Consider the following 24,339-nt stretch of genomic DNA (forward strand, 5'->3'; position numbering starts at 1 on the left):
CCTCCCGGGTTCATGGCCCCGTGGCCACCTGTCAGGAGGTCCACTCTGGAACTTGTGCTGCACTGTTGGGAGTTGGGGGGCAGGACAGGAAACAGAAAGCGAGGCCACAATCTCCTACAGGCTGGGTCACCGTGGGAGGTTGGGGTCCTGAGAGACACCCCCTCCCAGCCCCTCCCTAAGAAGACAGCTGACCCCCACTGCAGGGACTCGGGGACAGCACTCACCAGCTTCACGCAGATGACGAAGGGCGGGCGGGCGGCTCGGAAGTGCAGGATGGGCACCCGGGGCTTGGGCTTTTCCTGAGACAAGAGGGCGTGGGCGCTGCTCCTTCTGTCACCTGAGCCCTGTACCACTCCCAACTGCACAGCGCAGGCCAGACCCGGGACTCAGCCACCCCTGCCCAGCCACCTCACAGCCGCCGCGGAACCCACCCAGGTGGGCGGTGGGAGACCTGGACCTCTGAGCAGGGCTCTCCAGTGAAAAGATGGGGTGGGCACAGGTTACCCTGGGGCCCCCCAGTCCCCCCAGGAGTCTGGGGGCTGTGTCTGCAGCTGCCTGGGCCCAGGTGGCCTGTCCAGGATGGCGTCTTAGAGGTGGACCAGGTGTAGTGTGGCGACCCGTGCAGGACCCAGCCCCCAGCTCAGGGGCGCCAGGGGCCTCCACACCTGAGAGTCCTCGTAGCAGTAAAAGCCCTTCTTGATCTTGTTCTCGTCTACATCGCAGAAGGCAACCACCTGGGGAGGACATAGGACGCCAGCCTTGGGCAGTGGTGGGGGGTGGGGGTAGGGGTGGGGGAGGGCGCAGGGGAAGAGGAGGCGGGGGAGGGGGCACCCACCTTGCGCCTCGCCTCTGCTGTGAGGCTGCGGTAGAGCCGGCGGCCCTGCTTGCCTGCGTTCCAGATAGTGAAGGTTGCCCAGTGTGGCAAAGCCCGCTCTTCCAGGAAGCGGACTCGGTGGGTCCAGATGGTGGACCTGTGGAGCGAGGCCGTGACCCTTCCAGCCCCACCCAGCCTGCCGGGTCCCTCGGTTCACGTCCCCTCGGTGCATATGCCCTGGTCTTCGTCACCTGGGGCAGTGGCTTGGTGGGCGTTACAGGGGGTTACAGTGCTGACTCCCTAATCCTGGCACTTAGCACCTCATTTCAGAAAGAAACACACAAGCTACACACACTCCAAGCCAAGTACACACCACGCAGGCCTGGCCACACGACACGCAGCTTTGCCAGCATCCAGGAAAACGAAAGAGGCCCGGCTGGTGTGGTTCAGTGGTTGTCGACCTATGGATCTTCGCTTCCCAGTCAGGGCACATGCCCAGGTTGTGGGCTCGATCCCCAGTGACGGGCATGAAGGAGGCGGCTGATCAATGATTCTCTCTCTCCACTGACGTTTCTATCCCTTCCTCTCTGAAATCAATAAAAATATATTTTTTTAAAAAATTGAAAGAAGTTTCTAAGGACAAAAGAACAGTGGATCGCATGCAAGTGAATTCTAGCGAATGTGGTGTCCTGAGCAAGAAGTCCCTTTTAACACTTTTCCTCTTTCAAGTCAGCTCAGTGTTGAAAGGCACCCAGTGGGGCCCTCGGTTCCTGCGCGCCTGGGTTGGGCAGAAACAGGAGGTGCCCCGGGGCCCTGCCAGTGGGGGGGCACCCTGGCTCTTGTCTTCCCCACCACAGGCGAGGTGAGAAGGGGCTGCAGACACGGGGCCTCCCCACTTCTGGGACTTGAATTGCTTCTTTCTAACCAGCCCATTTTCTTCCATTTGAGGTACACATTGAATGAGATGCCCACCAGAATGCCCAGTTTTGTGGACGTTTACAAGGATATGAAATGGCCCAGACCAGGTCTCTGAGCAGCTCAGTACTGCCAACCAGACACGGCTCAGAGCCTCGGGGATTGGGGTGGCATGGGCCCACACGGGACCGCACCAGCCCTGGGGTTGGCGGGAAGGCTGCCCTGAGGGAGGGACAGAGCCAAACGGCTCAGAGGAATGTGGTCATTAAACGACCTCCCTGTGTCTCTGGAATCATCTCAGGGTCTCCGTCTGAAAGTACCACACGGGGTGAGCCGACAAGACTGAGAACCTGCCACGGACACATGTGCGTGGGCACTTCCTGCCCTGGGCCCGTTCCTCTTCCAGAGCCGTTTTCACACTCGTGCCCTTCCCGCCCCTGCCTGCTGGAGACCAGTGTCCTCGCCCGAGGGCAGGGCAGCGCGGGGGCCAGTGCACTGGTTTCCCCAAGCCCACAGATGAGCACTTCCAGAACTTTCTGGGGAGGAGGGGCAGTGTCACGGGTAGCCTGCACTGGGCACAGCAGGCCCAGAGTTGGAACAGGAGGCAGAGACGCCGAAGGGACAAGAGCTCAACTCCAGTTAAGCAACATGCAATTTTCAGAAAGAATGAGCAGAATGCTACCGTTTACATAACATTTCAAAGAGGTTAAGGGTATTGTATAGAGAGAGATTGCACACAGTGAACGTGTGAGGAAGTGGAGGGCGTGGCACGGGGGCCGCTGGGCAGGAGACAGAGCCTGGGGAAGCGCGAGGGGTCAGGGTGGGCCAGGTTTTATTACACTTTCCTTCCTGCCTTTTGGGGTCTGAAGTATTTCAGTGACAACCGTTAAATGATGTAAGTGCTGACCAGTCTTAATTTAATATACAAAGGACCAGAATTGGCGCCCACTCAAAAGAGGGGTTTTGGGGAGAGTCTGAAGGAATCCAGTTCTTGGCAAACCTTAGGGCATAATTAAGCCCATTACGCTGGGAGGTTTCCCACTCACAGCGCAAAGACTTTAATCCACACAGAAACCAACATGAGATCACTTCTTTCGTGTTGTGGGTGGCAAAGCCTCGCGCTGCAAAATGGGGGGGGGGGGGGGTCCCAAAATAAAAGACAAGTATGGCATGCAAACAGGACGAGGACACAGCACTGCTGCCTGGTCCCTCCCCATCACCCGGGCAGCACCACACCGCGGGCCGGAGAGCGCTGTGGTCACTGCTAGACGTTTTTAAATTTTAAAGGAAGTATCACTTACACAGCGAAGTGCATGGATTTTAGGTAGTACCCTTTCTTTCTGAAATCTTTGATAGAACATATCTACCAGTAAACCCATTGAGCTTGGCTTTTCCTTATGGAAAGTTTCAAAATAAGTCTAACTTTTAATTTTTATTTATACTTTAAATATCTCAGATCTATAGTGGTCTCCTTCATTCCAAATATATTGGTAACCTGTATTTTCTTTTAAAAATCAACCTTGCAAGAGATATGTCAATTTTATTGATTTTATTTTGAACAGTTGTTGGTTTTGCTGATTTTTTGGGGGTATTGACAGTCCCTTTTTTTGTTGTTGTTGTTTTTTTTTTTAATTGATTTTTAGGGAGAGGAAGGGAGAAACATCTATGTGAGAGAGAGACAGTGTGCCCAGACTGGGACTCAAACCACCACCCTTTGGTGTAGGGACAATGCACCAACCAACTGAGCCACATGGGCCAGGGCTGTCCATGTCAATTTCACCTTCTTCCACTGTTCATTTCTATTTTCCTGTTGACTTTGAGTTTATTTTGCTATTACTTTAGTAACTTTTAAAAGTGGAGACTCAAATAATTGCTTAGTATCTTCTAAGTTTTAAAAGTCATAACATTTTACTAAAAACTCTACTTTAGCTAAATTCTACAAACATTTTAATTTTCATTGAGAATTTTGTGATTTCCTTTGTGATTTTTTTTTTCCCTTGGTTGCTCAATTTCCAAGTATTTTGGCTTTTCAAAATGGCTTAATAATTTCTAATTTAATTCTGTGTGGACATGAAACAGATCCTGTATGATCTCGATTTGAAATTTAGTAAGATTTGTTTATTGCTCCAAAGTAGTGCCTGTCTTGCACGTTAGCAGAATGCACACTCTGCAGCTGGTATCGTGCTCCCTCCATAACCGGCAGGTGGGTCAAGCTGGTTGACAGAGCTGCTCAAGTCTCCGGCATCCACACAGACGCCCCATTTCTATCCGAGACTGAGGCGGAGTCTCAGAAACTCCAGCTCTCACTGTGGGTTTGCGTCTCCCTTGAACTCGGTGAGGTTCTGCTCTGAGTCAGGTTCACGACAGCAAACCCAATGGCGCGTCCCTGGAGCTACAGTGTCAAACGCAGGCACCACCAGGACGAGGATCGGGCCTGTCCAGCTGTACGGTCTCACGGTGAGCAGCACCTCCAGTCTACGCGGACGTCGCTGCTGGGACCCACACACGACACGCAAAGTTGGCATCGCACCCACGTGACCATGACGTGGCGCCCGTGACCTCAGTGTAAGTGGACATCACACCTCCCAGGACAGAGGGTCCCACACCTTCCAGGGAAAGGAGGACCGTCGGCTCGGCTTCCGGAAACGCGAGCGCGGGTCCCTGCCTCACGCTCTGGGTGTGCAGAGGGCCCCTGACTGACCTGTCTGGAGTCCCCAAAAGTGAGCAGCAGCACGATGGTGAGGAACCGAGGGACACACTAGTAACACGCACACATACGTGACACAGACGGAACACACAGTTCGACCTAAAGACACTCTTCCTTTTTCCGACCCACCTGGCTCGCACCCCCCCTGCCCGTCCCAGCAGCCGGCCTCCCTCGCACACGGCGCAGAGACTCAGGCGGCCTTGGAGCTGGGGAACGTGGACTGTGTCTGACGGGGGAGAAGGGAGGGAGGGAGGGGGCTGGCTTCCCTGTGATGCCAAGTAGGGGTGTGGCTCCACTGCCACCGAAGCCTTCTCTCGGTCGGGGTGAAGGAAGAGGGTGCCTAGCCCCCTGCAGCCTCGTCAGAGTGCAGGGCCCACCTCGTACGCGTGAATTCCGTCTCAGTTCACCCCACACTGGACCCTGGGCCCCAGCCAGTCCCCGGAGTCCCACCCGCCCCGGCCGGGGACCCCGTACTCAAGCACGGAGTGCGTGGCCGCGCTGGGGTGGTAGCGGTAGAGGAGCAGGCTCTGGTCCACCCGTCTGATGCCGCCGCCCTTCCTGAGGTGGTTGTAGAAGAGCAGCAGGTCCTCGGGCACGCCCTGCGGGGAGGAGGGTGCTCACCACCACGCACAGCACGTCCAGTGCTCCCCCCAGGCATCTGTCCTCAGGCCAGAGGCGGGGAGGCTGCCAGCCACTCGCCCCCCTGGATCCCTGATGCCGCCGCCTGCTGACCACACGTCCAGCTGCCCACCCAGCAGGTGGCATCACTGGGCGAGAGTGATCACACGAAGCTCTTTAAGACCAGAAGGAGCTAGAGGGGAGGAGCGTGGCGGCCTGGCCGGGGGGCAGACACCTGCCTCCCCCCGTCACACGCCTCCCAGCCGACCCTACAACCCTTGTGCTGGTCCATTGAGACACGACCTCCCAGGGGCAGGCCCTGGGCTCTGACAGGTCCTGCAGGGTTCCCACGGTTCTGTCTTGTGAGACAGGTCCACTTCTCCGAGTCTGGACAAGATAAGGAAGGGGCCCCCTCCCTCCGCTCGCCGGGCTCAGACCAGAGCCAGGTGTGGGGCCTGCAGCCACCTCTGTGCTGACAGGGATGCGGGTTGGCTCCCTTCGTCTCTAAGTCCCATCGTGGAAACAGGTCGTGCACCGGGACCAGAGCTCAGCAGCCTCTCGGGCTGGTGCCTGCAGGGCGTGTGGCAGCGCACGAGCGCCTCCCGCCCACGTGAATTTGGGAGAAACGGCAACATGGACAGTGCCCGATGCCCTAGAACCGTGACTGGTTCGCCTCCAGGACAGAGACAGGGGCCAGGTGATCCGCGTGCCATCAGGCGTGGTGGGGCCATGGGCAGGAGCAGCACAGCGGGCCGATCCTGGGGCCGGGGCGGGCAGGGGGCTGGCTACATCCCAGGCAGCACTGCTGGGCAGGGCTCTGGCTTTTAAACCTGAGAATGGCCCTGACCCTGCAGAGCATGTCTGTGGCCGTGAGGGACTACCCAGCTGGAAGGCGGGTTGGGGGTCAGGGGTGAGGCTCCTGTGGGCGACAGGCACGGGGGGGGGGTGGGGGGGAGGGAGTGCTGGGGGGAGGCAGAGGGATGCTGGGCGGGACCAGGGAGGGGGCAGTCCACGTGGCCCCCATCAGTCAGTGAACTGTCGGCCCAGAGCCAGAAGGACTGTGGCCAAGGTTCGAGGGCGGATGGTGGAGTCTGGCCTGAGTCCCCGTCCCTGCTTCTGGTCTGGGATCCCCAGACCCCCAGGAACCCTGTTCCCAGAACTCCCGCCACCCCCTACACCCAGGCCCCCCACAGTGCCGGGGGCAGGGCATCAAAGGTCAAAACAGGGAAGGCCTGATGGGCCTTGGCACACCTGGTCCACCCCCTCCAACCTGGAGAGAGGAAGTCATGTCCACAAAGCCCATTTCCCAGGGGGGGGGTTAAGGGAAACACACTGATTAAACCCGAGGATTACTTTGTAATGGGGTGCAGGAGCCTTCACCCTAAGATGGGCTGGGGAGGAACAGTGCGCAGGCCAGCAGCAGAGGCCGGAACCCAGTGGGTGTAGCTCTGCCCAGCGTGGCTGCTTCCCACAGGGCTGCCTCCTCCCACTGTCACCCACCACCCACATCAACAGGATGAGGTAACCGGGGCCTGGGCCAGGGCAGGTGTGACGCCCGTAGCCTCACACAGAAATCCCTTGCTTGTGGCGAAACAAACACGGTGCTGGGCCCCAGCTGCCCCCGGAGCTCAGCAGGGCAGCGAAGTGCTGGGGACCGTCTCAGAGGAGCTTCCCTCACCCCTGATCCCTGGACTAGGTCGTGGCGCCTACAAGCGTTAGGGTGGGGTGGGGGGATGGGGGTCCCCAGTCTGGGGAATGATGGCACCAACCCCAATCCCAGAGGAGGACTCCACAGGGGGACCCACACTTACCTGCCCGCCCTCGTCGAAGGGGCCCACGTGAGAAAACCACGCTCGCGAGCAGAACCAGGTGGGCATGACCACAGTCGGGCCATTGGAGGTGAAGACCTGGAACAGTTAACACTGGAAGCTCATCACAGCGCCTGCACCTCACCCCCGAGTGTCTTTCAGGGGTGACAGGCTGCTCTGCGCGTCCGTCCTCTGCAGCTGCAGGCTCGTGGGACTCTGCTACGAGATCGAGTGTCCAGCCCCCGGCGCAGGGCGGAGGGCAGGCGCTGGGACATGGGTAGCGGGACCCAGCCCACCCCAGGTTCTGTTCCCGGCGGATGCTCACAGTGTTTGCTAAGGAGCCTCCTCCTGCGTTTGATCGATGGCATCGCTTGTCTGAGTATCACAGGGAACAGAACTAAAATAGCATAAAAGGATCGAGATGATAACTAGGAGTTTAGATGAAATGGACAAATTCCTATCGAAGGGACTCAAGAGGAAACAGAAAACCTACGAAAATCTGTACAAATAAGAGCCTGAACAGATGTGCCTACGTTGGGGTCCTGCCTGGGCTGCCGGCCGAGTCCTCCTCGCCGCCTCCCCAGAGCACACATTTGCCAGAGAAGAGGCAGAGGACTCGGGGCCGAGCTCAGGTCCCCGCACACGCTCGGTGGCCCTTATTCGGAGGTGTTCCCGGCTCTGTGCTTTCATCTCCAAATCCATCTCCGCAGCTTCCCGCTGTGGGAGGGAAGGGACGCGCGAGGGGAGCGGGAGGAGTTTTTCTGAAGGTGCAACACAGCGGGATGAAAGCGACTGCAGGTCTCCCACATCCACGGCCTCCACGGACAGTCTGCGATCACACGTAATCGCCCAGAGCACAGCACCTATCATTTCTCAGGGCTGCCTCTTCCCAGACGGTTCTGACTGAGTCGCACTCCCTCGGTCTCATCGACCCCCACCCCCAATACTACCTGAACAAGCCAGAACAGTTTCCAAAGCGTTTCGTAATGTTTCCCTCCGTCAAAAAAAGAACAAAGGGAGAAACCAAGATGGCGGCATAGGTTAACACCTGAGATTGCTGCCTCGAACAACCACTTCAAAAAACAACTAAAAGACGGAACGGACATCATCCAGAACCACAGGAAGGCTGGCTGAGTGGAAATTCTACAACTAGGAGGAAAGAGAATATCATACCCAGACTCAGAGGAGGCGCAGTGCTGAAGTGAAATACTGAGGTGCGGAGTGCGGGCACGGAGCGGGCACAGAGCGGGCTGGCGGCGGAGGGCGCGGTTGTTGTTTTCAATCGGGAGGGAGTTTCAGACTCTGAGCTCCAGATCCGGGTGAGTCTCTAGGGACCCAGACTCAAACGGGAGAAGCGGGACTGTCTGGCTTCGGTCGGAACTCGAAGGCAGCTTTCTCTCCGAGGTTTGCAGCGGTTGCTGGGACTCTGTGAGGCAGAGCCCCTAGGGACGGAACTGAGAGCCGCCATAACTGCTCGCTCCAGCCCGCCCTGTAGATCCCCGGGGGACCCGCCCCGCCCAAGCCCTGCACAGAACCATTTGCCGGATAGCCTCAGGCAAAGGCTAGATTAGCACCGCCCTAGAGATCCAGCACAGAAGCTCTCCCACTGCAGACACAGCGGATTCTCATAGCCAGTTAGCCTGGAGGTCAAATCACCCCCAGTATTGCCGACATCAATCAAGGCTTAACTACACAAGACTGCGCACAAAGACCACTAGGGGGTGCACCAAGAAAGCATAAAAAATGCGGAGACAAAGAAACAGGACAAAACTGTCAATGGAGGATATTGAGTTCAGAACCACACTTTTAAGGTCTCTCAAGAACTGTCTAGAAGCCGCCGATAAAGTTATTGAGATCCTCAAGAAATCTAATGAGACCCTCGATGTTATGATAAAGAACCAACTAAAATTAAGCATACAGGGACTGAAATAACGAATACTATACAGACTCCCAACAGCAGACCAGAGGAGCGCAAGAATCAAGGCAAAGATTTGAAATGCGAAGAAGCAAAAAACACCCAACTGGAAAAGCAAAATGAAAAAAGAATACGAAGATAGTGTAAGGAGCCTCTGGGACAGCTTCAAGCGTACCAACATCAGAATTATAGGGGTGCCAAAAGATGAGAGAGAGCAAGGTATTGAAAACCTATTTGAAGAAATAATGACAGAAAACTTCCCCTACCTGGTGAAAGAAATAGACTTACAGGTCCAGGAAGCGCAGAGAACCCCAAACAAAAGGAATCCAAAGAGGACCACACCAAGACACATCATCATTAAAATGCCAAGAGCAAAAGACAAAGAGAGAATCTTAAAAGCAGCAAGAGAAAGAAACTCAGTTACCTACAAGGGAATACCCATATGACTGTCAGCTGATTTCTCAACAGAAACTTTGCAGGCCAGAAGGGAATGGCAAGAAATATTCAAAGTGATGAATACCAAGAACCTACAACCAAGATTACTTTATCCAGCAAAGCTATCATTCAGAACGGAAGGTCAGATAAAGAGCTTCACAGATAAGGAAAAGCTAAAGGAGTTCATCACCACCAAACCAGTATTATATGAAATGCTGAAAGGTATCCTTTAAGAAGAGGAAGAGCCGAAACCGGTTTGGCTCAGTGGATGGAGCGTCGGCCTGCAGACTGAAAGGTCCCAGGTTCGATTCCGGTCAAGGGCATGTACCTGGGTTGCGGGCATATCCCCAGTGGGAAATGTGCAGGAGGCAGCTGGTCGATGTTTCTCTTTCATCGATGTTTCTAACTCTCTGTCTCTCTCCCTTCCTCTCTGTAAAAAATCAATAAAATATATAAAAAAAAAGAAGAGGAAGAAGAAGAAAAAGGTAAAGATACAAATTATGAACAACAAACATGCATCTATCAACAAGTGAATCTAAGAATCAAGTGAATAAATCATCTGATGAACAGAATGAACTGGTGATTGTAATAGAATCAGGGACATAGAAAGGGAATGGACTGACTATTCTTGGGGGGGAAAGGGGTGTGGGAGATGTGGGAAGAGACTGGACAAAAATCGTGCACGTATGGATGAGGACAGTGGGTGGGGAGTGAGGGCGGAGGGTGGGGCGGGAACTGGGAGGAGGGGAGTTATGGGGGGAAAAAAGAGGAACAAATATAATAATCTGAACAATAAAGATTTAATTAAAAAAAAAAAAAGAACAAAGAGAGAGGACTTCTGTGCCAGGGCATTTCTCGACTTCCTGCCTCCCTCCAAGCTTCCAGGTGGGCATGCCAGGGCCCGGGGGCTGTCTCTCTGCTCCCCACTCGACCCTTTCCATGGACGGGCACCCGCGTCCAGGCCCAGCACACACCCGGCACCACCTGACACAAGCTCGTCTCCACACCTGACATTATCTGAAGGGTGATGGGAACGAAGGGATAAAAATGGAACAAAAAAGCAAAGAAAGCACCTTTGGAGGTGATTTCTTTAAGTCCAGTCAGAGGACAAGTTGGCCTGACCTGGTCGTTTCTTTCAAGCTTTTCTGTGTTCTTGCGTTCCAGGTGGTTCATTGCTTGTCCGGCCTCCTGCCTCCCAGCAGGCGTTACGTCCAGCTCCCCCCTCGCGTGCTCAGGTGCAGCCGGGCCTGAGCGGCCTGAAGGAGCGACAAATCCGGACCAAGAACCTCCCCACGTACTTCAGGAGTCCTGCGGCCACAGCCCGACCAGACCTCTGAATCTCTGCTGTTGTTTTCCTCACCCAAAGGCATTTTTTCCATTGATTTTTAGAGAGCGTGGACACCAATCGCCCGGCTGGGCACCAATAAAACCTTATGTACAAAACAGGCAGCAGAACAACCTGCCAACCAGGGGGCTACCTGGTAAGGGGTGGGCCTTTGGCTTCAATTTAAATGAAAACTGTTTGACTACTGAGCCTGGAACAGGCCAGCGCCCCCCTCGTCTCCCTCACTGCTGGGTCTGTGAGTAAATGAGGTGCAGAAATGGCCCCCAGATCTCAGGATTCGTGGAACCCACATGAAATAGGACCAAGAGGCATGAATGCTCTTATGCTGACTTTTTCCGCTCTTTCATGCTCAGGTAAATAATGGGGACCTGAACCTGCTGCTCAGATGACTCAGGGAGCCTCGAGCTCCACGCAGGCCCAGCAGAGGGCACTCTGGGCCGCGAGGAGGAGCGGCCTGTTGGACGTTCAGTGTCAAAACCAGGCCCCAGGCCGAACAGACAGGCCAGCAGCTCCCCTTTCCTGGGTCAGCCCCCTGCGCTCCCCCCGCGGTGGACAGAGCTGCCCCCCACCTGCCACCAGAGCCACGCCCTTCCCTCCAGTGAGACTGTTGGGACTTTCTAATCCTTTTCGATTTTCGCCTTCTCTTCACTCTCAAGCTGTCACTCCCTGTTTGTGTCACCGACTGAAAAATCAGATAATCCAGTTTCTCAGAACTTTGTCAACACGGCTCCCACGTGAGGCCTCGCGGGCCCAGGCGCTGCTCTGGGAACCCGGGAGTCTGGGGCTCTCCCTGGCTTTATGCCAACAGAAGGTGCACTTCGCAAAAGTGAATTGTGTGTAGTTCTCAATCCGTAGAAGTCTATCCCAAGATGTTTCCGATGCGGAACAAACGGGAACAAGCCCCCCATGCCACCGGCAAACCTGCCGTGGCCCTTGAGGAAGGCGCAGGACGCGTGGACGCAGCAAAGGGGACCGCTTTGGGAAGAGGAAGGACGGACTGCGGGCTGCACATGCGCTCGGTGTTCATTCACGAAGGAGAAGCCTGGAGTCAGAGTCCGAGCCGTTAGAGAGATTCACAGCCTCGTTAACTGTGTCTCTGCAGGAAGTGACAGGATTCTCACCGAGAAAGATCACAGTTCACATGACTCATTTCCAGATTTCTGTGGCTTATCCTGATTTCTAAATTCCAATCTGCTGGAAGACTGTCTTCAGATGGATAACAGTTTTCCAGGGCTCTGACACTGAACGCCCACACAGCAGCAAGAATGGGCTTTGATGTGAAATCCAAAAGCTACGGCTCTGGCTTTAACAGAGGCACGGCCATGAGCAGGCAGTTCCCTTTCCAGTCGCGTTGGGGGAGGCTGGTGGGCGCTCTTCTGCCCCAGGTGGAACGTCGCTCATTCCCACTGGACCTGCGCCACAGACACCACTTTACGGCACTCCCGTTAGCGGAGAACGTGAAGAAACGACACAGCTGCACCATGTCAGGGCAGTCAGATTTTACATTTCATAAATGCTGATGGGTTAGAGTTAGGTGAAAACCATGGAGCTTCAAGGACAAACTTTTTAGAAAAAGACACAAGGAGATCAAAGAAGAGTGAAATGTCCTGGTTTTACACAAACCAGCGGGTTCCAACCATTGTGCTATGGACGCCGCCAGAACCATGGGACCGGCTGCGGGATGTCACCCATGCACGCTGCAAGGTGCCACAGAGCAGTCGGCCCGAGGCTCTGGGTGTTGGGCTTAAACCCTTGCCTTTTACGGAAGGAAAACGGCCACAGGGATCGCCCAGCTGATGGGAGGCCTGGGGCCTCCGGGCAGCAACTGGCCGATGGCACCCGCTCCATTCTGACTGGAAACGCCTGACAGGATGGAGACACCAGTGCCCTCGCAGCAGGCCCCCTGCTGACTGACCTGCAGTGTGGCCTCAGCCCTCAACCTCAGGGCCAGGACGTCGGGGAGACCTTCCAGGGCCAGCCGGGGCCCCTGTCTCCCATCATCACTGCTGCTGACCCCACAAGGTGAGCTGACCTCTCGTCTCCACCCTGCTGGCACCGTGCCCCGACACGAGCATCCTCTCAAACTCTCCTTCTCTCCTGGGTCCTCCTCGGCAGCTGATCACCACGGCCAGCACACCGTCAGGCAGTCTGGGACCAGGTGACCAGTACCGATGAGGTGAAACACCGTGCCCAGAGCCCTAGGATAACCCCCAGGCGGAGTCTGAGCCCAGCCTTGTCCACGTGGGCTGAGAGCTTTCATGGCGGAGCTGCCCTGCCATCTGCAAGGAGGGAGCCACCAGGCCGAGGAGCACGAGGAGGGTGTCCGTGCTGCGGCCTGGAGCCCACGTGACAGCCCTAACCACCAAGGGGGCTATACGTAGGCGGTGACTGTAAGGTAGGGCCCTAACCCAAGGTGTTCTCACAAGACGAGGAAAGGTGCTGGGAGTGAGCACAGAGGGGACAGTGTAGACCAGTGATGGCGAACCTATGACACCATTTCTTTGGTTGATTTTTCTTTGTTAAATGGTATTTAAATATATAAAATAAATATCAAAAATATAAACCTTTGTTTTACTATGGTTGCAAATATCAAAAAATGTCTCTATGTGACACGGCCCCAGAGTTAAGTGAGGGTTTTCAAAACGCCGACACGCTGCGCTCAGAAGGCTCCCGTCGCTGGTGTGGACCGTGAACACGGAGGGACCCACGTGGTGGCGTCTGCCTGACTAAAGCATGGTTTTCTGTAACTAACGGTTGAGAGGTGACTTCGTTAAGAAATACGGCCTTCGATTTATCCTGAGGAACTTCAGACGGTAAGCTCCCTGGCCTGCTAAAGAAAGCACCGTGACGAGCGTTACACGTACCTGTTTCTGCGATGCAGGACGGACGGGGAGGCTTCCTGCACGCCCTCAGCCCAGACCTTGTATTTCTGGCTGAGACGGTGCTGCTGCATTTAAATTGCACCCTCTGTGCTTAGCTACAGTCTTTGCCTGAGTCTCATTCTACCAGAAAATCAAACAGGTCAGGAGTCCAACTCAGCAGCTTCATCCCTGGGTGACCTGCCCGCCCGCCCTCCCCGGCAACACCGAGTGCCCGGGGACCACGGACCTGGCAGCTCTTGCCAGGTCTCCTGTGCTCCTTTGTTCAGAAAAACAGAGAAAGGACCCATGAGTGCATGTCCTGAGGGTGCGTGCACGACGGGCCCGTCCTGGAGTTGTGAGCCCCACAGCCCCTCCCGGCAGAGAAAGGGCCAGGGCGCCGGCGCTGTCACCAGGGCATGCCCTGCGTCACTGTGACTCGGGGAGCGTGGCCTCAGAGCCAGAACCACCAGGAACGCTAACCTCAGGAGAAAATGATCACACAGATCATCCCTCACACCAAGTTCCAAAATTCAGTTCAGTAAAAAGCATTCTTTACATGGCAGGGCCACGGGAATCGCTGTGTGAGCTACATGCCAGCACCCACCACACCGGCAGGGAACCTTTCCAGGCTCCTGGAGCCACGGCCTGGGGGTGGGGGGGCTGCCCCCCTCCCGCCAGCCGTCCCCAGCAGCCCCACACCCCTCACAGGTGGTTTCCAGTTTGATTTCAACCCAGGCCTCTTGGCAGCTCAGAACCAGACCTGACCCCCTGCAGGGCAGCCCCCCCCAGATGCTGTACCTCAGCTTCCAGCCCCAGCCCCGGCCGGCAGTGTGTCCATCTGACACCACCCTCCACCTGCCCAAAGCTCGGCCCTGCCCAGGCACACCCCTGCGCTCCATCCAGTCCCCCTCTGGGCTGCTCTGCCCCACTCCCAGGCTCCTGCCCTCTGGCTCCTCTGAAATGCTCCCCCTTCCCCAGTGAGCGCTGGCACACCTGGGCGTGGGCAAACAGGGCTAAAGGATGAACCAGGCCCCGCTGCCAGCACAAGCGGCGTCTCCCTGGGGAGTGTGGCCAGCGCCCAGTCTGGGCAACAAGTACCTGCGTGAGCAGCTGCCCCGGCGCCAGCTGGTTGATCCAGCGCGTGTAGCGCTCCGTGGAGTTGGGGGGCTCTCTCCTCACTTGGCAGCCTATGATCTGTGAGCGGAAGAGAGTCTGTGAGTTCCTGGGTGCACACACCTGTGTCTACCTCTCACCTGGCACCAGTGGGCACCTCTGGGCCGGGTTAGGGTGAGCTTCTGGGAACAAGGGAGGAGGAGGGGCTCTGCTGCTCCGCCCACAGCCCTGTACACCCGAGGTGGCCTGTGTCCTCTCGGGTGACGGGTGACGGCACAGGGGCCGCACACCAAGGATTCCACCCTCCTCGAGACCCTGATGCTCCAGGGCAGAGGCCGTGTGCTCGCTCCAGGGCCTGCGCTGGCTCACCTGTAGCCCCTGGAGGCGCTGTCCTTGCCTCTGCTCCACACGGTGCTGCAAAGACAGAGGTGCCAGCACCCCCTCGACGCGGGGCCCCGGCAGGATGGTCACGAGCTTACTGCTCGTACTGAGCTCCCTGGGAACTCGCTGACCTCGGAGACATCCTCCTACCAAGGGCCCATCTTTCCCAAAAGCCGTCAACATGGGCTGGGAATGCTCCAGGATGCTGCCCTCCTTGGCAAGGAGCCCCTGCACCCCAGCGCCGGCCCCACAGCTGATCTCTGCTCGGAAAGGTTCAGTACGTGCCGGACAAACGCCACAGTGGCGCTGCCCAGTGACGCCCACACATTCTGCAGAGACAATGCGGCTGCGCCATTTGTGGAAGCCACCGCAGGGCCTTGCCTTCACAATGAAGTGGCTTTCTCGTAACCTGCACTCAGAAAACAGTGGCCAAGGGCAAGCATACACTTAGCATTCACTTCATTCTTTCCGAACTAAATATATGATACACTCGACAAAACCACCAATCAGCCACCGCAAATTAAGGTTTTGTAGGTCGTGATTAAAAAAAAAAGTCCAACCCCACAGTAACGAGCTCTCTAAAGCTGCTTTGTTCTGATGCAGCCAGACCGTGAGGACATCCCTGTCTCCACTGAAAACCTGCAAGGCAGGAGCTGGTCCCACAGAGCAGCCCCCGCCGCCAGCCGGGAGCACTGGCAGGAGGCGGAGTTCCTCCTGAGCAGGAACTCGAGTGGATGGCGAGCAAGAGCTCAGCCTGGAACGTGGTACAAGTGCAGCCCCAGGCAGTTTACGTTAAGAGCAGGAGGAACAGACGCAGCCTGCCTTTCCCAAATTCCTGCGTATCCCCAGGCACCGTGGTCCGTCTGAGTCTCGCCTGCAGGACTGCCCAAAGTGATTTCATTACGGAGCTGGTCGTCTTTGATTATTTTCAGTATGAAAATGAAGAAGGTGGACAGCAACGTATCTGAAAGCAGCTTGCTCTCGAGAGCGCCCACACTGGTGCCAGGGGCGTGGCAGCTTCCACGTGGGCCACATTCCAACGCTAGGAACTGCTGGGTGGCCGTCGCTCGGAAGGAGACACGGCGTCCCCCATGAGGGCGGCTCAGCCAAGTGCTCACACACGGCGGCGTCCTCGCGGGGCGGGGCCGTGCCTGTGACTGTCGCCGGGTCACACGATTAGCATGGACAGGCAGAGGCAGTTAGCTTGGCCGTCAGTGCAGCTTAACCTCGGAAAAGCTGGGCTGCTCCTCCGGAGTCGGGCCCCCTGTAATTCCGTCACACCTGTCAGACCAGAAACGTCTGCAAACCTGCACCTGCCCTGCCCTGCCTGGTGGACGACCCGTGAGCAGACGCCCATCCAGGGCTCCTTCCCAGCAAAGGAGCGAGGCCACACGGCGCGCCTCTCATCTCTCCTTCCACGTCACTGGGGAATCTCGCCAACACTGCTGGAGGCCAGTCCTCTGACCCCACGGAGGAATCCAACGATGCCTGATGACCAGGGCCTGAAGGTTGCAGGTCCAGCCCACTGTCCGGAGCTGGACGACGTTCCCATGTGGCTCCGAGGAGAAGCAGTAACTGTCCCAACGCTGTGTCCAAGCTTGTTTTCCGACGTCTTTCCCAACCAGGAAGTGGTGAGACATGACATCTTCAGTGACTGCGGATGTCCACAAGCCTCCGTGGAGGCGGAGCCCACCTCTGCACCGAGCACGCCCCCCTGCCCTGCGCGCTCAGACTCCTCGCCTTGTGAGCGTCTCAGGATCTGGTGGGAGCCACAGGGCCCTGAGCCCCACCAGGCACCTGCAGCTCCTGCGAAGGGTCCCCCTGCCCCCTCGGCTTCCACACCCTGGAGATGTCCTCCCAGCTCGGTCTCCCACCCTCGCGCTCTGGCTCCCCGTGCAGCCTCTGCTCCGTCCCAGTCGGGCTTGTGTGCACTCGGGAGGCTGCTGCCGACAGTTCTTCACACCCTGTCTGGGTGCTGCTGGGAAGGGTTGGAGACGTGACTGGAGTCCATGGCGGCGGACTCTAGGTGAGGAAGGCTGTCTCAGGTGGCATGCCAGCCGACTCCATCAGGTGGATGTCCCACGCACGAGGAAGCTGTGGCCGCGTAAGATTCCAGGGGCCGACCCCTGCAGCAACGACACCACGCCGGGCACTGGATGGGCTGGACGCTGCCGTGGGGACGCCTGACCCCCAAGCTGGGGCACACGACTAACATCCAAGCATTGACTAGATTTAAGTGTTTTATTTGAGACAAAACAAATGGAGACAGGCTCCCTGCCAACAGGTGGGCCCGGGCAGTGCAGGTGCACACGGGCGGGCACAGCGCGGGGCAGGGCACCACAGGGGATACGGAGTGACTGCATCCTGCAGGCGGAGTCCAGGACTCCAGGCAGAGGGGCTGGCAGGGCCACGCAGGGGGAGCACGACAGCGGTGACCCCAAGCTGTGAAGAAACATGCATGTGTCCCCACAGAGCCCGAGGGCAGAGCAGCACATGAGGCCAGGGCAGTGGGCACCACCATCACTGACGGCTTCGGTGACCTGCTACGCTGGAGCTCCGGGAGCTGTTCCTTCCAGGCCGGGGGGTGGGGGGGAGGGGGCGCGTGTCAGCACCGGGGTCGGAGGCCCTCCACAGTGGGAGGGCCAGCACACTCAGCGAGGAGCACGAGAGGGAGCGTCTGAGGACTGGCGGGGCCTCGGCCGCCGCCCCGCCAGGGCTCCTACAGGGAGACGAGCCACACGCCGCCGAGAAGGGGCCCCCGCGAGTGCCGGGAAGATGGTCCTAGAGTGGCCGGGCTCTGGGGCCGACAGGGAAGCTGCTCTAAAGAGAACACGACTGAGTTACCCGGGGGAGAGGGACTGTTAGGTGCTGTGACACAGGGAGCTCTCAGCCTGTGCGTCCATGTCCAAGGGGCACAGCTTCAAAGATGCTGATTCAAACAAAACAGAACAAAAATCCAGAGACCCTCTGTACCCACCAGAAGGCAGCAAGTGCCACCCCAAAGAGGAGGCATGTCCTCCGTCACAGGAAAACACCTGCAGGCCTCACAGGTGCCCTGGGAGGGCAGTCCCACCGGAACCCGCCTTCCACCCAGGAGGACGCTGAGCTGAAAGGCTGTGACGCTCAGTGAGCACAGCTGACCCGACTCTGGGGGTTTTGCTCAGGGCCGTGACTCTGCATGTGTCTCAGGAGAGCCACCCAGGCAAGAGCCTGCGCCTGTGTACGGTGGGGCCTCCCTCCTACAGGCAACATGACCCCTTCACATACACCTCTGAAATGTGCCAGATAAAATATACGCAGGTAACATGAGTTATTTTTCAAACTGTGCCCTTGTTTTAATAATTACTGTCACTATCTTCCCATTTCCCCCAAGACAACACCAGGGTATCATAACCACTGCCTGTGAGAATTTGCATGTTAGATATTTGTGTGTGAACTTCTTATGGTTTTAGCCAAATGGAGTGTTATCAGTAATAAGCAGGTCTCTTCTTAACAAGAAAAGTAAATAAATAAAAGAAAAAAGCTGTGATGACAATCTTATCAGCGGCAGCGAAAACACAGAACCAGACGTCAGCACTTACGCTTGTGGGGTGCCGGACCGCGGCTTCGAGCTGCAGCCTCACCCTCTGAGGCATCATCACGTCGTCCTGCAGGGAGGAGCCCACGTTAACTCAGGGGAAGCCACAGACACAGAAGGGAAGAGGCAGGCAGCCCCCAGCAACACGGGCAACAGACCAGACAGGCAGTTCAGACCCTGCCCAGGGGACCAGACCCTGTGGGTCGGCACTGACCCAGCCACAGCCTGCAGCTCTCGCACGCTGCACAGGCAGCAGGCGACCCGGCCCTGGCAGGCAGTGTGGCGGGCAGCTGGGGAGGAGTGACTGCAGAGGGACAGGCTCGCAGTGCGGTGGGGGAGTGAGCAGCTAAAACACCGCGTCAAGCTTTTGCAGCCTGGCCTGGGATCTCTTCTGTCTCAGGGCGTCCCGTGCTCCTCCAGCTTTTAGAAGGGAACTTAGTTTCAGAAAGAGTGTCTGTGAGAAAACCTACGGCAAACAACATACTCAACAGGGAGAAGTTCCAGCTCTCCATCCTGAGACGGGGAAGGAGACAAGAATGGCCACGTCACGACTTTAACAAATTCCTGAGACTTAAGTCAAGAAAAAGAAATACAAGACAGAGGGTTAGAAAGAGGAAGATTGTGCACATAAGCAACTTAAGAGAATCTATAGAGAAATATTAGAATTAAAAGTGAATTTAGCAAGGTTTCTGGAGACAAGATTGATAACGTTCAATTAATTTTTTTATAGCTACAAAGTTTTTTTAAATGATGCCACTTATAACAGTATCAAATAGCTCAAATAGCTCTCACATATTGCTGGTGAGAATGTAAGAAGGAGAAGCCACTTTGGAAAACATTCTGGCTGTCCCTCACAGTGCCACATACGGCGCTCCTGTGCCACCAGCAATCCCATCCGCCCACACACCTCAGAGCCGAAAGCGTCTGCCCACACAAACTCTCGTACAGGCGGTCCCGCGGCCTTGGCCCTCGCAGCCAGGAGGCGGAAACTACTGAACGCTCATCCCTGGTAAACGGATAAACAGTCTGTCCAAACCCTGGCGACGGTCTCAGCAGCAGGACTGAAGTATGACACAGCAAAGCAGCCAGCCACAAGAGCACAGGGGCGCCACCCCACGCCCACGGGCCTCTAAACAGATCGCTCAACTAGTGACCCACAGCCCACGTCGACGTTGTCGGAGGACCGAGGGGAGGGAGCCAGTGGGAAGGCGCTATGAGGCGGGGACCTGGGCCACCTGGAGCCGAGGCCACCACCTCCTCCCACGCCTCTGCCAGGTTGGCGTGGCCTGCGGTCGCCCATGAGCACCTAAGGGGACCCGGGAAGCAGAGTGAGGCGCAGCCCAGAGCTGCTGGAGGAGAAAACGGGAAGGGAGTCTCCACGCTGCCCTCGTACCCCAGGAAAGGCTGCCTGTGCTGACAGCAGAGAGTCTCGCTCTAAAAGCAGCAGCGATATCATCCTGTGGGAGCACAGCTCCCAGCGAATACCTGAACGGGAAGGTCGAACTGCAACACGAACAGGCAAAATTACAAAGAGACAACAGTGGGAAAGGAGCAGACTGCAGGACCTACCACTCAAATGCAGGAACCCCAAGAGCAAAAAACAAGATAAAAAGGGAAGAAATGAAGAACTAGTATAGAAAAATTTATCTCATTTGAAAAAACCTTGAGTCTGCACTTTAAAAGAGCTCGCCCAATTCTAGGAATACAGGAAAAAAATCTTATAAATCTTCAGTAACAAACATTAACTTAAAAACCAGCAAATCCCAACTAATACAGAAAAGGTATCTGACAAAAACCCCAACACGTGTTCACGGTAAGAGCTCTGAGCAGGCCAGGAACAGTGTGGCGGAGCCGCAGCCAGCGCAGCGCTGAGGGCGAGTGGACGCTTTCCGCTGAGACAGTGGGAGGCCAGCAGGTGAGAGAGGCCAGAAGGGAAGAAGCCAGCTGTCTCCAGGGCAGGGGCAGTCGTGCACCGGGAGAATCCTCACTGGTGGGAGCGCTGCGGGATCACAGGATGGTCTCTCATCCTGTGAATGAGAGACCAGCACAGACAGCCACATCTCCACGTGATCACAGTCACATGTGGGCACAAATGAAAACAGTGTCCACTTACAACTGCTCCAAAGAAACTGAAACACGTTGGCGCAAACATAACGAAGCACGTATGTGGCCCCATGTCCTGCGCAGGAAGCACACAGGTGCTGGGAGGCGGACACAATGCTAGCCGTGCGCGGAGTTCTTTGCCCTGTCCTTGCAACTTTTCTCTAAGCTTGAAGAGGAAATGTGGGAAAAAGATGCAAACATGTTACGAGAAAAGGAAACTGGCGAGGCCGTCAGCATAGACCGCGCTCGCCGCAATCTGAAACCAGGACACAGTGGGGCCGCTCCCTCCATTCACGGGCCAACGCTGCAGAACCTGCAGTCCCAGGGCCGGAGAGCCCTGCCCCCAGGCCGCCACCCATGGCCCCTGCAGTGTCCCTGCGGCCTGGGGTCCACATCTGGGTGTGACCCCAAGAGGACGTCTGCCACATGGACAATGACGGTGATACAGGCACGTTCGCAAGGCATGTTTCACAAGAGTGAAGGCAGAGAAATAGCCGCCCGCCCATCGACAGGAGAAGGGGTGAGTACCTGATGGTGTGTGCTCAGTGGGACGTTGTACAGCAGGCAGAGGGAATGAAGTGCCCGCACCAGACAAACAGAACAGAAGGGGAAACTGGAAATAAACCCACACTGATACGGCCAATGGACTTTCAACACAGGCGTCGGCGGTTCACGGGAGAAAAGTCTCCTCGGCCAGCAGTGCTGCCACCGAGCACCACAACAAACAGCCACTTCCGACCCCACACCTCCCACAGAAATCAGTGGGACGCGGACAACAGATTACACACAACCTAAAGGCTATAAGCTACTGGCAGAAAACCTAGGAGAATTACTGCTCCTTTGGGCAGGCAGAGATTTCTTAGGAAAGACATTAAGGCTAAAAGAAAAAGTTATTAAATTTGACTTATCAAAATGTAAAACTGCTCATCAAAAGACACCACTAACCTATGAAAAGTGAACAAATACAGTATGTGCACCTGACAAAGGACCAGGGTCCCAAACAAAGAACACACTTTCTTAACTCACTAACAGGAAGGGAAGCCAATTTAAAAAAGTGGGCAAAATATCTGAATAGGCATTTCACACAAAAATGGCCAATAGACCATGAAAAGGTGCCCAACATCATAATCTACCAGGGGGATGTCATTAAAACCGCAAGGAGACACATCATGTCTGCTCGAGTGGCTGAAACTACGCCCACAGCAGTGGGGCAGGCGAGGAGGTGGGCCGGTCGGACAGCAGGAGAGTGTAGAAACAAGCTGTGGTCTATTCATACAAAGGACAATAACAACCAAGGATGAGCCACCAACACGCAGCTACCACGGTGACCACCGTGCTGAGCGAACAGCTAAAAACAACAGTGCACACTACAGCTCCATCCTGCGAATTCGAGGACAGGCAGCCCCCGCCTGGAGTGGTGGGATAGTCCGGATCTTGGCTGGGGCCTTAGTTACGTAGTGAATTCAGTTGTCAAAACTCATCAAATTGTCATTTTGTACACTTTTCCCATTAAAATCTTGTGTGTCACTGTATATAAATTTCACCTGTTTTAAAAAACTGAATAAACTATGACATGCAACAAAATAGATGACTCTTAACAAAAGAAGTTTTAAATTTCCAAAGTATTATATACAGCCCGATTCTCTTTTTATAAAGTTAAAAACAGCTAAAAATTTTCTTAAATTAAGTTCTTTAGATTTGTAGAGACCGAGGCTCAGCAGGGAGCCACGGCATGTGGCTGGGGTCACAGGAGAGGGAGGCAGGCGCTGATGTGGTCGGGGGACTGAGTGGGCTCACTCTGGGCGGCAGGTCCACCGGGCCCCATGATGTTATCAAGATAAACATGCAACACAGTCATGCACAGAAACAGACACAAAACGGAGCTGGCACCAGGAAAGATGAGACTTTTCTGAACCAGGAACATGACTGACCCAAGTCTGTGCTCCTGAGACCTCAAGTTAAAAACAAGGCAATCACCATGGAAAGGAGAAAATTGGAACAACACTAGGATGCCATGTTCAGAAGCTACAGGGCCCTTACAGCGACCCTGAGAAAACCAAACTGGTTACGTTCTCCATTGACTTACTTCAAATGAACCGAGAGCGATTCCAGCTCCCAGGGTCTGACAGCCGCACCCCTCCTCTTGTCCGACCGACGCCCGCCCCGCAGCCTCCCCGTCTCCGCAGACGGTCCTGTGACAGCTCCCCGCCATCTCCGACCACCCCCCCCCTCCTCCCCGGGACTGAGCAGGCCAGGCGTCCAACCTGCCCTTTCTCTCTCTCTGGCCCTAAATGCTAACGGGCACCTTCAAGGACCTGGCTCCCCAGCCGATGATGCAGGCAGGGGTTGGGGACCTTCCTCTGCCCTCCTCGGTCTGCTGACGCCCATCGCCTGCTTTACCGGTACCTGGTGACTCCTGGATCGGAACGTTCCACCACTCTCATCGAGGCCCCATATTTTCTAACACTTCCGCCTGGATATCACCTCAGTTAGGTCTTTTTTCCTTCCCTTTATTGAAAAAAGTAAGTTACAGTAGAAACCCTGTTGGGGAGAGGGTAACCTGAGCATTTCTCTCTTCTTCTCCCAAGACGGGAACCAAGTTCTTCAAGCTGGGCTCTCCATACTGAGGAGACCTTAAGATCCCTCGAAGACGAGATGGTCCGATCCAGCACCAATCACCAGTTCAAATGAAGTTTATTTTTATTTTTTTTTTTTCAGTTTTTTTTTTAATTAAATCTTTATTGTTCAGATTATTACATTTGTTCCTTTTTTTTCCCCCCCATAACTCCCCTCCTCCCAGTTCCCGACCCACCCTCCGCCCTCACTCCCCACCCACTGTCCTCATGCATAGGTGCACGATTTTTGTCCAGTCTCTTCCCACATCTCCCACACCCCTTTCCCCCCCAAGAATAGTCAGTCCATTCCCTTTCTATGTCCCTGATTCTATTATAATCAACAGTTCATTCTGTTCATCAGATTATTTATTCCCTTGATTCTTAGATTCACTTGATAGATGCATATTTGTTGTTCATAATTTGTATCTTTACCTTTTTCTTCCTCTTCCTCTTCTTAAAGGATACCTTTCAGCATTTCATATAATCCTGGTTTGGTGGTGATGAATTCCTTTAGCTTTTCCTTATCTGTGAAGCTCTTTATCTGACCTTCAATTCTGAATGATAGCTTTGCTGGATAAAGTAATCTTGGTTGTAGGTTCTTGGTATTCATCACTTTGAATATTTCTTGCCACTCCCTTCTGGCCTGCAAAGTTTCTGTTGAGAAATCAGCTGACAGTCGTATGGGTATTCCCTTGTAGGTAACTGAGTTTCTTTCTCTTGCTGTTTTTAAGATTCTCTCTTTATCTTTTGCTCTTGGCATTTTAATTATGATGTGTCTTGGTGTGGTCCTCTTTGGATTCCTTTTGTTTGGGGTTCTCCGCGCTTCTTGGACCTGTAAGTCCATTTCTTTCACCAGGTGGGGGAAGTTTTCTGTCATTATTTCTTCAAATAGGTTTTCAATATCTTGCTCTCTCTCATCTTCTGGCACCCCTATAATTCTGATGTTGGTACGCTTGAAGCTGTCCCAGAGGCTCCTTACACTATCCTCGCATTTTTGGATTCTTTTTTCATTTTGCTTTTCCGGTTGGATGTTTTTTGCTTCCTCGCATTTCAAATCATTGACTTGATTCTTGCGCTCCTCTGGTCTGCTGTCGGGCGTCTGTATAATATTCGTTATTTCAGTCCGTGTGTG

At 55.3% G+C, this 24,339-nt stretch overlaps 1 protein-coding gene across 5 annotated transcripts in view; it reads right to left on the bottom strand.

The window, feature by feature from the left end:
- B3GNTL1 (UDP-GlcNAc:betaGal beta-1,3-N-acetylglucosaminyltransferase like 1) overlaps positions 1–24,339 on the bottom strand; it is a 32,278-nt gene that overhangs the window by 1,439 nt on the left and 6,500 nt on the right. For 2 of the 5 annotated variants that reach the window (XM_059671629.1, XM_059671628.1), the window contains exons 5-11: positions 18,494–18,559; positions 14,517–14,612; positions 6,866–6,961; positions 4,911–5,035; positions 836–971; positions 666–734; positions 225–299 (exon numbers count right to left, since the gene is read on the bottom strand). In XM_059671629.1, the coding sequence (XP_059527612.1) occupies positions 225–299; positions 666–734; positions 836–971; positions 4,911–5,035; positions 6,866–6,961; positions 14,517–14,612; positions 18,494–18,559 (663 nt within the window). The remainder of the gene's footprint in view (positions 1–224; positions 300–665; positions 735–835; positions 972–4,910; positions 5,036–6,865; positions 6,962–14,516; positions 14,613–18,493; positions 18,560–24,339) is intronic. The other 3 variants (XM_059671630.1, XM_059671632.1, XM_059671631.1) reach the window with 3 other exon arrangements.

Source organism: Myotis daubentonii, chromosome 16 (assembly GCF_963259705.1).
Source record: "Myotis daubentonii chromosome 16, mMyoDau2.1, whole genome shotgun sequence".
In the NCBI taxonomy this organism is placed as follows: domain Eukaryota; kingdom Metazoa; phylum Chordata; class Mammalia; order Chiroptera; family Vespertilionidae; genus Myotis; species Myotis daubentonii.